Source organism: Nuphar pumila, chromosome 16, assembly GCF_984573655.1.
Source record: "Nuphar pumila chromosome 16, dmNupPumi1.hap1.1, whole genome shotgun sequence".
NCBI lineage: Eukaryota > Viridiplantae > Streptophyta > Magnoliopsida > Nymphaeales > Nymphaeaceae > Nuphar > Nuphar pumila.
In genome coordinates this window covers 80,567,296-80,581,755 of record NC_143264.1, presented here as the reverse complement: position 1 = coordinate 80,581,755, position 14,460 = coordinate 80,567,296, and the positions used below count along the sequence as shown (strand labels likewise).

Here is a 14,460-nt window from a genome sequence, read left to right as displayed (position 1 = left end):
GTCCTGAAGCCCAAGTCTGATCATGTCTCCAAAAGCGTCTTAAGTATATCCAAATGTAATAAGCCAGATCTCTGGCATTCTCGTCTTGGTCATTGTAGTCAAGTCTTTATTGACAAGTTAGTGTCCAATGGTTTTCTTTCAGAGTCTGTTTTACCTTAATTGAAGGATAAAATGTGTCCCAGTTGTCAGGTCTGCAAAAGTCATGTAATTCCTTTTCATCAAATAAATAAAAGAGCCTCCATGCCCTTTGAAATAATATGTTCTGATATTTGGGGCCGAGCTCCCAATTCTTCCTCTTTTGGAAGCAAATATTATGTATCTTTTATTGACAGTTTTTCTCGTTTTACCTGATTATTTTTTATGAAACACAAATCAGAGGTTTTTCCCATCTTCCGTCACTTTCATGCCTATGTTAAAACTCAATTCTCCCAAAACATTCAAACTCTCCAATGTGATGGAGGTGGTGAGTATTCCTCCAAAGAATTTTTAGATTTTCTTCAAGATAATGAGATACATCGTAGAGTTTCTTGTCCGTACACTCCGCAACAAAATGAAATTGCTGAACGTAAACATAGACATATTGTGGAAAGCGCAATGAGTATGATGCATGGTTGTAACTTGCCCATTAGTCTTTGGACAAAAGCTTTTCACACTGCCATTTATGTGATAAATCGTCTTCCTATGCCTATCCTTGAAAATCTGTCTCCCTATTATGTTTTCTTTGGTGCACATCCTAATTATGATGAGTTATGAGTTTTTGGATGCACATGTTATGTACACATTGACAAATCCATGAGAACTAAATTTCAGGACAAAGCCTCCATATGCCAATTTGTTGGTTATGCAGATGAACATAAGGGTTACAGGTGCTATGACCCTGCCAATAAGAAGATTAGAATTTCCAGAAATGTTGTTTTTGATGAAAATAGTTTTCTGGAAAGTAAAGCAAATCATAATCGAGAACATGGTGATGCAGCTGGTAATTGGTATGATCCATGGCTTAGTGCAGAACTTATTTCACATACTGCCGAAGATACTATTTTGACTCCTGAAGGCATACATGGTGAGGCGGTTTCAGATGATGCATCACAAACAACATGTCTGAGATACAAAGGTAATGTGTATACCAGGAGACCTAGAGAGCAAACGAATGCACCTGCTGAAGAACACGTTGCATTGCCTGATAACAGAGAAGCACCAAGAAGATCAGGTAGGATAAGACATCTTATTGAAAAATGGGTTAGTTATGACAACTTTTCTATGGACTTTCAAATTTTTCTATGGTCCAAGATTGAAAAACATGATGAACCACGTGGTTTTCATCAAGCTGACCAATCCAACAAATGGATTGAAGCGATAAATGAGGAGATCGAGGCACTTCATGAGTGTCAAACATGGGAGGTAGTTGGTCGTCCTCCAGATAAGAATGTTGTTGGTTCCAAATGGGTATATAAAATTAAATATAAACCGGATGGTAGCATTGAACGGTACAAGGCACGTCTTGTAGCCAAGGGTTTCACTCAAGAATATGGTCAGGATTACGATGAGACATTCAGCCCAGTAGTGAAAATGGGTACTATTCGCATCATACTTGGCTTGGCAATTGAACATGGTTGGATCCTTAGTCAGCTTGATGTTAAAAATGCATTCCTTCATGGAAATTTAACGGAAGAGGTCTACATGGAACAACCTCAAGGTTATACAGAAGGAGACCCAAAGGATTATGTATGCAAATTAACCAGAGCCTTGTATAGTTTGAAGCAAGCTTCCAGGTCATGGTTCGAAAGCTTCTCCTTAGAGATTCATAAGCATGGTTTCTTTCGTTCCCAACTAGATCATTCTCTGTTTATATACAGGAATGATACCGCCCTGATTTTCTTACTCATATATGTTGATGATATTGTGATCACTGGTAATGCTCCCAACCACATTCAACGAATTAAAACTTTATTGAGTATACAGTTCAAAATGAAAGACCTTGGGGAATTGAGATACTTTCTTGGTGTAGAGGTGGACAGACGAGATAACAAAATGTCATTAAATCAACACAAATACACTCTTGATCTTCTGGCTAAAGCAGGAATGACAGATTGTAAACCTCTATCCACACCCAGTGTTGTCAACCAAAGACTCAGTATTTGTGATGGTGAGTTATATCTTGATGCAGTCAAGTATCGCAGTTTAGTGGGTATGTTGCAATATCTTACCTTTACTAGACCAGACATTGTATATTCTGTTAATCAAGTATCTCAGTTCATGCATGAACCAAAGACTGGTCACATGGATGCTGTCAAACGCATCCTCCGCTATCTAAAAGGCTCGATAGGTGATGGACTTACATATACTCAATCTTCATCGAAGTCACCAAAACATAACATACTGGCCTATACAGATGCAGACTGGGCAGGGGATCCAGATGAGAGGAGGTCTGTTTCAGGGTACTGTATTTTCATTGGAAGAAATCTCGTCTCATGAAGTAGCAGAAAACAGAAGGCTGTGGCACGGTCTAACACAGAGGCAGAATATAGATCTATGGCAGCCACCACTGCAGAAGTGACCTGGATTAGGCATCTACTTACAAAGATGGGGGATGATATCTCAAATTCGACACTTATGTGTGATAATAAAAGTGCTATACAAATTGCATTCAATCCCATTCATCACAGTCGCACTAAGCATATCAAGAGTGATCAACATTTCATCAGACAAAAGATAACAGACAAAGAGATTGAACCAGTTTATGTGCCTTCAGAAGACCAAATTGCTGATCTATTTACAAAAGGTCTTACAAGTCAACGTTTCTGGTATCTGAAGAACAAGTTGCACATGGTTCATTCCCATGCTCAAATTGAGGGAGGGTATTAGAATATATTAGAATGTGGGCTGGATATGGATCCATTCAATAAAGGACCCATATCCATTCCTGGTTTTGTATTTTAATATAATATGAGTTACTAATACATGGGCACTTTTGTCCATGTGTAAATTATTGTAACCCTATTAATGTTAATAGAGTATTAACGCAGCCTGTGTGAGGAAACAGGTTGCCGATTCCCAACAACTTCAAAGCCCTCTCTCTCTCTCTCGTCCTCTCTCGTCTTTGATTTATGCAGCAAATCTGACAATGTAAATCATAGGATAAAGGTTGGGTGGATGAAATGGAAAAGTGCAACTGGAGTGTTGTGCGATCGTAGAATGCCATTGCGGTTGAAGGAAAAGTTTTATAGGACGACTATTAGGCCCGCTTTACTATATGGTACAGAATGTTGGGCTACCAAGAGACATCATATTCAAAAAATGTGTAGCTGAGATGCGTATGCTGAGATGGATGTGTGGAAATACAATAAAAGATAAGATTCAGAACGAGGAGATAAATAAGAAGGTAGGCGTTGCACCCATTGAAAATAAGATGATAGAGAATCATTTACGGTGGTTTGGACATATTCGGCGAAGGCCTAATGATGCTCCAGTTAGAAGGATGGAGAAATGAGAAAATATATTAGTTAAAAGAGGTCGGGGTAGGCCTAGGAAGACGTGGATGGAGGTGATAGGAAAGGATATGAATGCTTTGAACCTCACCGAGGACATGACATTGGATAGAAATGATTGGAGGAGAAGGATTCATGTGGAAGACCCAGAATGATTTTTTTTTTGGTTCATATCGCCGACCCCAATTGTTTTGGGATGAAGGCTTAGTTGTTGTTGTTGTTTCCATTTATACCCTTTCAAGGGTCATGCTTGTCGTGTCTCCAATAGACACGTGTTTGAGAGTTGTTTGTGTATTTGTGCATGACCACCATTTCATTACATGGTATCAAAGTCGCGTAGACCTTAGATCTTGAAGTGCTTCTGCCTCGATTTACATGTTTCATTTGCAAAAGGTGTTTCATCACCTTGTTCTTGGCTCAAGAAGATTTGTTTGAAGAAAGGAGGACTTATGCTACAAAAATTGGTTTTGTATCATCTCTCTTATTCTCTATCCTCTCTCTGGTTCTCTTGTCTACACTTTTTTCTCTCTTCTCTCATCTATTCCTCTTTTACCCTTGTAAAAGATGGATGACAATGATAAAATCACCATCATACCCATGAAGCTAAATGATACTAATTATGTAATGTGGGTTTCGATTATGAAGCAACACATTTGAGGAAAAGGATTATGGGGTCTAGTGGATGGTTTCAATTTGGAACCTAAACTATCTCTTTCCAAGAAAGAGGATGATAAAGAGGTTCCTCTAACGGAAGAAGAGAAGAGCAGGGCGTTAGCCACTTATGAAAAGAAATGGAAAGAGTGGAGGATAGGACATGCAAAAATTATGTCATGGCTAATTAATAGCGTAGACATTAAAAAATGCTCTAGTCATGCCAAGTTTGAGCATGCCGATAAGGCTTGGGAATACCTTAAAGATATGTATTCCCTTAAAGATATTGCACATGTGTGCAATTTACAAGACAAAGTTCGGACAATGACTCAAAAAGATAAATTTATTCGAGAATATTACAATGAGTTGTCCGAACTTTGGGAAGAGTTGGCTCTTCTTGAGCCCAAATGGCATTGTGTCGAAGATATCAAGCTTCGCCAAATGAAACTTGATATGAAACCTTTCTGTCAATTTGTGAATGGTCTAAGGCCGAAGTTTGAATCCGCCAAATCAGCCCTTTTACATCGTGGAAAAATTCATTCTATTGTTGATACTATAGAAGAGCTCACTATGGAGGAAAATAAACTTAGAAAAAGTACTCAAAAAGTTGATGATGACTTTGTTCTAGCTATGTCTAGACTGGGGAAGCATACTCGCACTTTCAAGCCGCCTCATTTTGAAAGGCAAAATGGTGACTTTGACAAAAGAAAAGTCATTTGTCATCGTTGTCATGCACCGGAGCACTACAGATCTTAATGTTCAAAGTTAAAAAGGCGAGAAGAAAAAAGAGTTGCATCTGTTGAATCTGAGCCAAAAGATCAAGATACACCTGTATTTATGGTTCAATTGATGGAAATTCTTCAACCTCTTATCAAAGGGGTATCTTCTTCAACTGAAGCCTCAACTGGAGTGGCTGTTTCATCCTTCTTCAGTCCATGTAACTTTCTTTGGCTTTTAGATTTTGGTGCTTCTTTTCACATGACCCCAAATGTCAATAGTCTATCTGAATGTCTTAAAAATAAGTCAAGTGTGTCAAAGGTTTTTACAGCCAATGACACATCTCTTGAAATAAAAGGAGTAGGATGTTTTGAAATTTTTAAAAAATTCAAAAAGTTTTTTATTCTAGAAGTTAGATAGATCCCTAAACTAAATTTGAATCTCTTATCTGTCTCGAAAATATTTGACTATGGATGTAATATCTCCTTCTCTTCTCATGGTTGTTGGGTACAGGATCGCCAGTCTGGTAAGTGTTGAGATTAAAGAGGTTTTAAGTTTAAGTTTTCTTAAAAGTAGGTTATTTGTTATTTTGTGTTTAATAAGGGACTTGTATGTAATTTCTTTATAATGGCCTCTCTCTATTTAACATAGAGATTAGCCCTAATCGATATACAAGTTTTTACGTTCTTTCTCAGCCGACCTCTCTCTCTGTGTGTGTGTGTATCGACTCCTGTTGACTCCAGTAATATTCTCCGCATGGTATCAGAGCAGTTGGTCTTGGGAACGTGAGCACAGGTTCTCTGCAGCAAAGGTGTGCGTCACGTGTTCTGTCTACACCAAAAAAAAAAGCTCGAGTAAAGAAATAAAAGGTGCGAGTTTTTTTTTTGTTTTGTTGCATAGATCTGATAACAGATCTGGTGTCTGACAGATGTCATGACACATATCTGCAATCAGATCTAAAGGCCACAACAAATTTTTGTTAACCAGATCGAGTATCGGCAGCGATGGGTGATGTACAAGAAAAAAAAAACAAATTTTTTTATTATGGGTCGAAGTGGAAGTGAAAGAAAAGTATACTGTACAGTCGTAGATCTGGATATTTAAGGATCTGGAGGATATCTATGCTATCTTGGGGCTGCTGTGAATTCTGTGATAAGGGGATTTTTTTTAACTGACTTGCCACAACCATGATTTCTATTCGTGAAAAGATCTTATTTGAGATGTGCTTATAACAGATCATAGGCGTAATGATCCTTTGTCGTTGTTTTGGTCGTGGACCTAGATGGCATGTTTGAAGTGGTTCTGTTTTTTTCAGATCTGTTTTCAGATCTGCTGTCGTAACTCATCATTGTTTCTGATGTGTGTTGAACAACCTAGTGTGGTCGATTTTTTTTTTCTGGTGCCGTGATTCATCATCTTTTCTGCTGTGTATTGAACAACCTAGTGTGGTAGATCTGTTTTCAGATTTGTTATCGTGACTCCTCATCGTTTCTGCGGGGTGTTGTTTTGAACTCTGAGCTATCTAAAGAGGGGATCTGATCGTTGGTTGTGTTTTGTTTGTTTGTTTTTTTTTTATGGTCATTTATTGCAGCATTATCGGCTAGTGTTTTTCATTATGGGTGAAGCTTCGAAACTCGATTCCAATAATGAGACTATTGGGGAATATAAGGCATTTGCAAATCCCTTCTCGTATGGCTCGTCTGTGAAATTGAATGAAACAAATTATGTCAGGTGGTCCAGAACGTTCATGATGTCAGTATCTGGACATCGTAGAAAACACATACTATTGGAGACTGCACCAGATGATAAATTGAGAAAATATATCACTTGGGATGAAGATAATGACATTGTTATGTCATGGATTATGAATAGTGTCGAACCCCATATTGCAGATGGTCTAATTTACTATAATACAGCTAAACAGATGTGGGATAATATTCGTGATACGTACTCTCAAGAGACTAATGTGAGTCGTATCATGTAAGTTGAACAAGAGATATATAATTTGCAGCAGGGAGAACAAACCTTGGCCCAATATTATGCCTCCGTCAAATCAGCATTTGAAAGACTTAATGCTCACAGGCCTCTTTGTTGTTCGAAACAAAAGGATCAGCAAGAACAGACTATGGTTGCTCGGTTTCTCACAGGATTATCTTCAGAATTCTCTGTTGCTAAAGTCCAAATGTTGATTGGATCTGATATACTTACGCTTGCTGATGCATACAATCGCTTAAGCAAACTTGTTTTTTCTCTTCCACAATCTCATCCTATATCTCAGACATCTGCTCTAGCTGTCTCATCAGGTTATGGACGTGGAAACACTCAAAATATTAGAGGACGAGGCCGTGGAAGAGGTATGGGAGGTAGAGGTAGACTTTCAATGTACTTTCTGTGGAAAATCAGGACACTTAGAAGACGTTGTTGGGACAAACATGGACGACCAACCTTCTCTTCATCAAAGCCTAATGTTCCAAAAGCAAATGTTACAACTCTAGAGGTAGCAAATGCAAATGAAACTACTCCTGCTAGTGACTGTATTACTCTTAGTCGAGCAGAATATAATGAACTGATAACCCATCGACCTTCATCTTCTTCTCCTGTAGCTGGTGTTGCCTACTCAACAGGGGATCATCTTCATAAAAATGATAGTAAGTGGATTATTGACTCTGGTGCCTCCAGACATTTGTGTGGAAATTCTAATTTCTTTTCAGATCATAAGGATATTACTGCTCATTGGGGAGTCTCATTAGCAGATGGGAGTTCCTCACCAGTTGTTGGTCAGGGAAATATTTCTATATCCTCCTCCTTACAATTGAAAAATGTTCTTCATGCTCCCAATTTTCCTCAAAGTTTACTCTCTGTTAGTTGTCTTACCAAAGAACTAAACTGTAGAGGGATATTTGATCCGATGGGTTGTCATTTTCGGGATTTGCTGACGGGGAAGAAGATTGGTGGAGGCTATGAAGAAAATGGAGTCTACTACCTACACCATCCAGTGGGTAATGTTTATGCTTCAGTGGAACACTCATCCAGTCCTGTTCAGTGGCATCGTCGTCTTGGTCATCCTTCATTGTCAAAGCTTCGTCATGTCTTTCCTCAAATTCCTTCTACTACATCATTTCAGTGTGAAGCATGTCAGTTGGGCAAGCATCACCGAAGTTCGTTCCCTTCAAGTCAGATTCAGTCTAGTCATAAAGTTTTTGAACTTCTTCATGCAGATGTATGGGGTCCTAGTAAGATTCCTACTCGGACTCAGTGTCGATATTATCTTGTTATTGTTGATGATTTTTCTAAGTTGTCGTGGGTCTTTTTAATAAAAAGAACGATCTGAAGTTCCAAGTATTATCAAATCCTCAATTCTTGAAATAAAAACTCAGTTTGAATCTGTTGTCAAGATTGTTCGCACTGATAATGCTCTTGTTTAAATAAAAATTTCTGTTACAATTTTACCAAGATCATGGCATTCAACCCCAAACTACATGTGCCTATTCATCTCAACAAAATGGGGTGGCTGAGCGCAAACACCAGCACCTGCTTGATGTTGCCCGGGCCCTTATGATTCAATCCAATGTTCCTGCGTTATATTGGGGTGATGCGATTATCACTGCTTGTTATCTGATCAACCGCATGCCTTCATCTTCTGTGGGTGATCAAATTCCATTACATATCCTAAAACCTAATGCCCCACTCTTTTCTTTCTCACCAAAAATATTTGGATGTGTTTGTTTTGTACACAAACTTGCCCCTGACCGTGATAAATTAGCTGCTCAAGTTACAAAATGCATATCTATAGGTTATCCAAAAAATCAAAAGGGATATCGATGTTATGATCCTATTTCTCGTCGAGAGTATCTCAGTGCGGATGTATCTTTCTTGGAATCCATTCCATATTACTCTAGTACCAGTTCCTCGCTGCATGTTGATCCAGCTGAGTCTTTTCCATTACCTATACCTCCTTTTCCTTTGGAATCTGTGCCCTCATTACCGAGCCAAACTTCATCCTCTTCACGATTTAATAATCCTCCATTGGTATATGTGCGTAGAGTTCCACCTCCGCCAGTGCCTCCATCCTCTTCTTCTCCTGAGGTAAGTACTACTGACAGTCATGATCTTCATGATGATGATAACAGGCCTATCGCTCTACGCAAGGGGACACGACAATGTACCTTATATCCCATATCTCATTTTGTCTCCGATGTCAGAATTGGAAATCAGATGAAAACTTTTATTTCAGCCTTATCTGCTGAAACGATTCATCTGAACTATAAACAGGCAGAGCTAGATAACCGCTGGAAGCTGGCTATGCAAGAAGAAATGGATGCTTTAGTGTCTCAGCATACATGGGATCTTGTTGATTCCCCAGTAGATGCTGACATTGTTGGATGCAAATGGGTATATACAATAAAGTACAAATCGGATGGTTCTATTGAAAGGTACAAGGCCAGATTAGTAGCAAAAGGATATACTCAGACATATGATATTGATTTCTTTGAAACCTTTTCTCCTGTTGCACGGATGGGCACCATCCGTCTTGTTCTCTCAGTAGCTGTTCATCATGGTTGGAGCTTATGTCAATTAGATGTGAAAAATGCATTTTTATATGAGGATCTATCTGAGACAGTTTACATGCAACAACCTCCAGGATTCGAGGTTGAGGGGGAGTGTCAGAAGAAGGTGTGTAGATTGAGAAAGGCGATTTATGGCTTGAAACAAAGTCCACGTGCATGGTTTCAAAAGTTGTTTGAAGTGATGTCACGCTTTGGCTTCAACAGGTCAGCGGCAGATCATACACTATTTATCAAGAAAACTAACTCAGGCATAGTTGTTATGGTGGTATATGTGGATGACATCATTCTTACAAGAGAGATGTGAAAGATATTGAAGCCACAAAGGCTCATCTTAAAAAAACTTTGTTACAAAAGATCTTGGTTCACTTAGATATTTTCTGGGTATAGAAGTTGCCAGGAGCCGTGAAGGAATGGTTTTGTCTCAACGAAAGTATGTTCTTGACTTGTTAAAGAAAACAGGAATGTTGGGAGCTAAACCAACAAATATTCCCATGGACCATAAAGTTCAGTTGTTTGAAGAAGGGTCAAAACCGGTTGATAGCAAAAGCTATCGCTCACTAGTAGGGAAGCTACTGTATGTAACTGTGACCAGGCCGGATATTGCTTTAGCAGTAAGCAAAGTTAGCCAGTTTATGGACAAACCAACTGAGGTACATTGGAATGCAACTATAATGATTCTCATGTATTTAAAATCTTCTCCTGGAAAAAGGGTTATTGTTCAGGAAAGGTGGAACTCTGGAGATAGTGGCCTATTCTGATGCTGACTATGTAGGATTTGTAGTAGATAGAAAATCTACCGCAGGATTCTGTGTGTTTCTGGGAGACAACCTGATTTCATGGAGAAGTAAGAAGCAAAATGTGGTCTCTAGATCGAGTGCAAAATCAGAATATAGGGCTATGGCCCAAACAACTGCTGAATTGTTGTGGGTTCGTACTGTTCTTCGTGACCTTCAGGTGAAGGTTTCCTCTCCTATGACCATGATGTGTGATAACAAGGCTGCAACATATATAGCCAACAATCCTGTCTTTCATGAGAGAACAAAGCACATTGAGGTTGATTGCCACTATGTAAGAGTTATGGTTGAAGCTGGTCATATCACTACCAAATATCTAAAGTCGGAGGACCAAGTTGCAGATATGTTTACAAAACCTCTTGCTAGACCAAATTTCTCAAAATGTTGTGACAAGCTGAGCATGATTGATATCTATGCTCCAGCTTGAGGGGGAGTGTTGAGATTAAGAGGTTTTATGGTTAAGTTTTCCTAGACTAGAGGTTATTTGATTTTTTATTTTAATGAGGGACTTATGTGTAATTTCTCTTTTTGGCCTCTCTCTATTTAACATAGATATTAGCCCTAATCATGTTTAACAAGTTCTCTTATTGTGCAGCCGTCTCTCTCTCTCTCTACCTAGGGTTCGGTGCATCTCATCTATCCTTCTACAGGTTTTACTCCTTACACCAAGAAATATATGTATATTTATATACATACACAAAACTATAAGTATATATCATAGTCACCTGTATCGTTAAAGGTAATTTCTTGACAAGGGTATTTCTCGGAGAGATTTTCTAAAGTTGATAAATCTTGGGAGTTTAAAAAATTGAAAAATATAAATAATAACAAAAAAGATAAGAAAATAATAAGTTTTGCATTAATTTTCTTTCAAAAATTTAAAGAAACATGGTTTAAAGGTTTTAAAATATAAAAGAAACAAAAAATAGGAAATGCAAACTTAAAATTAAAAAAAAAAATTAAATTTTCTCAAAAAACATCACTATAATATCGTGATATTTTGTTTCTGGTGATATTTTAAAAATATCGTGATATATTCCCGATATTATTGACTAACTTGAAATAGCCAATAATATCATGATATTTTCAAAATATCGGCAATATCAGTGATAGTGATTATATATATATATATATATATATATATATATATATATATATATATACACTTTAACAATCATATCCAATGGCAATGACAAGAAAAAGTTTTGTGAAACCTCAAGATCTCCAAAAATCCCATTGATATTTTGCTAAAATTGCTTCCAATTTATGTTATGCATCCTTTCTGTTGCTTGTATGGTATTCAAAGCTTTCAGTTTGAAATCCTTTATGAACCATTATGTTAGCCATTACTTTTAATAGGTCACTTCCAGAAGATATTATCTGATGATTATATTTTCTGCATCCTTCTTTCTTGCATGGAATAAACACCTTTCTTTCCACCATTTTGTGCCTAATTTCAATTTGGTGGACCCTGACTATTTAGATAATTGTTATTTTTAACAGGTCGCCACAAGAAGAGATGGTCTTGGCTGACATGCAAATTAAACCTGGTCAAGCTTGGGAATATTGTCCACGAGAAGCTTTGAGAAGGCTTTCAAAAGTTTTAAAGGAAGAATTTGATTTGGTGCTGAAGCTTGACATCTTCCTTAAGAGACCCTATTTTTGGCTTCTAGAAGTATTTACTAACTAATAGTTTTTTTTTTTAATTTGTGAATTCAGGAAATGAATGCAGGGTTTGAAAATGAGTTCTTTCTTTTAAAAAGTGCATGGAGGTAAGATTGAATTGAGTTGTTCACTAATCACAATCTTGATCTTGTCATTCATATCTTTTTTTGAGAGAAAGAAAAAATGTTATCTCTTAAAAACCAAATGGCAAACAAACATAAATAAGTGTAGGATACATGATTGTAATGAAAGCAAGAGGAACACAAAAGAGCCACCAAGAGCATACATTGATCAAAAGAGAGTGCACTTGCACAAATCCACAAAGGGACAATACACAATCCAATCAATGGCAAATACAAAAGATCACAAACGCCATCAATGGGCTTACACAAAAGAACACAAACATAAAAATAATAGATCCTTTATTGAGTTAGACTGCTTAGAAAAGCATTATAAAAATAGGGACAAGCGGTCCCTTTATATAGATCTCAAAAGGGGCCAAGGGAGCCCCATATAGTTGTTGGGAGCTTGGGGGAGTCCCAATGACTCTATGGTCTTTTTACCAAAAATCCCTTACTACAAAAGTAGATGGAAAAAATAAAGAAAACATAAAAAAGTCAGATCTGTCCCTAATGGACAATCCCTATTATAAATATGCAAAATGACCAAAATACCACTAGAGGACATAAGCTATTACAAATCAATAAGCATAATTATATATATATATATATATATATATATATATATATATATATATATATATATATTAACACTCCCCCTCAAACTTATGGTGTGATAACTGAAAGTTTGTAAATACAAGTCTTCAAATGTCTTCATTGGTAATCGTCACCAAATGCGTTCATCAGCTATCACCATTTTCATGATATGATGCATCAAAAAGATTACTTTCTCAACCCATCTCATCTTTAAGAACCTACAGGGAGAACAAAACAAATGTTACAACTACACAAAGGAAAATATCCTAACTCAATAGTTTTAAATGAAAAAGAGTTTTAACATGATAGAACTTAAGAATAACTATAGATTATATGTATATAGTTTCAAAAAGTATATTTTGAACAAGAATAACACAAATTAAAGTAGACCAATATATATATATATATATATATATATATATATATATATATATATATATATATATGTGTGTGTGTGTGTGTGTGTGTGTGTGTGTGTGTGTGTGAGCACTCCTACAAAACATAGAAGTACCTTATATAAAAAATAAACTAACCAATTTTAAAAATGAGTATTAAGAAAAATAAGTTTACACAATAATTTTTAAAATTGTATAAAAATTAGCACCAATTCAAGCAAGGTACAATAATCATTAAGATTGACACAATGAATATACTTCAAAAAAACAATTTTTAAGAATTTTAGTTTGGACAATCATAACCATAAAATCAGTAAATTTTCAAGAAAACATAAATACTAATCATAGTTGAATTTTGACCACTAAAGTTCAAAAGACAAGCACATAAAATATCAAGAAGATATAAACAATTATGCATAAATAAAGTCCCAAAGTCTTAGGTAAACATTTTAAATAAAAGTACAAATCATTAATTATACTAAGCAAAACACGACAACATGCACATTAAACCTAAGTGCTCAAAGGAGCTCACAACAAAAGAACTAATTAAATTCATATTAAAATGCAATAACCAACATGGAACAAATCCAAACACCCTCAACATATATATCCAACATGCAATTAAAGCATATTTAATGCACATAATGCATGAAAATTTTTAAGTGAATAACCATTTTTCATACAAAGGAAAATGGGTAGCGAAAAAGATTAGAAAATACATGAAGAAATTTTAAAAATCCCACATACAACAAATCATAACAGGAGAAATGATATTTGCAAATCTCAATAATAGTTTGCTCACCACAATCAATGACCTCTTTGACCTCAAATTCATCATCTTCAAAATTGGAGTGTATCAACGTGTAGGACAAGAGACCAAACACAAATGTCAACAATAACTATATTAGTGACCATGCACCAGCAATACCGAGTATCTAAACTGACACTAAATACTAGCTACAACCCCAAGAGATGCACACGCCTCACATCATAAATGATTGTAAAACTGTAAACAATATCATAAGTTACAATGTGTACACTTAACTCATCATACACATGGCTATAAAACTGATAAAACAAAATCTCTTATCTAAAGAAAAATCACTCAAATAAGAGGGGAGTGAAAGAACAAGAGAGGTATAAGTGAGCTTGTAATAAAAAACAAACTAATGACAAAAAGGAGATAAGAAGGATGATTTGAAAATAATATTCCAACCAAGGTATGAACAATAAATTTTATAATATTAATACTTACAAACCATAATGGTCATAAGCAAATAATAGTTTAGCCATCATAGACAAAGAACAATAGTATCCTATAAACAACAAGGGCCATATAAACAATTGAGTGATACAACCAGAGTTACCGGAAATGCCTATAGAATAGGGGAAACGCGCTTCTCTGGGACGCGCTTTGAAAGCGCGAAACGCGATGCTTCTGAAACGCGAGAGGAAGCGCAGGTTCA

At 36.5% G+C, this 14,460-nt stretch overlaps 1 protein-coding gene across 1 annotated transcript in view; it reads left to right on the top strand.

The window, feature by feature from the left end:
• Positions 1-14,460, top strand: part of NODGS (nodulin/glutamine synthase-like protein) — a 141,160-nt gene that overhangs the window by 99,592 nt on the left and 27,108 nt on the right. The window contains exons 11-12 of the mRNA XM_089991248.1: positions 11,722-11,842; positions 11,938-11,990. Coding sequence (XP_089847374.1) covers positions 11,722-11,842; positions 11,938-11,990 — 174 coding nt within the window. The remainder of the gene's footprint in view (positions 1-11,721; positions 11,843-11,937; positions 11,991-14,460) is intronic.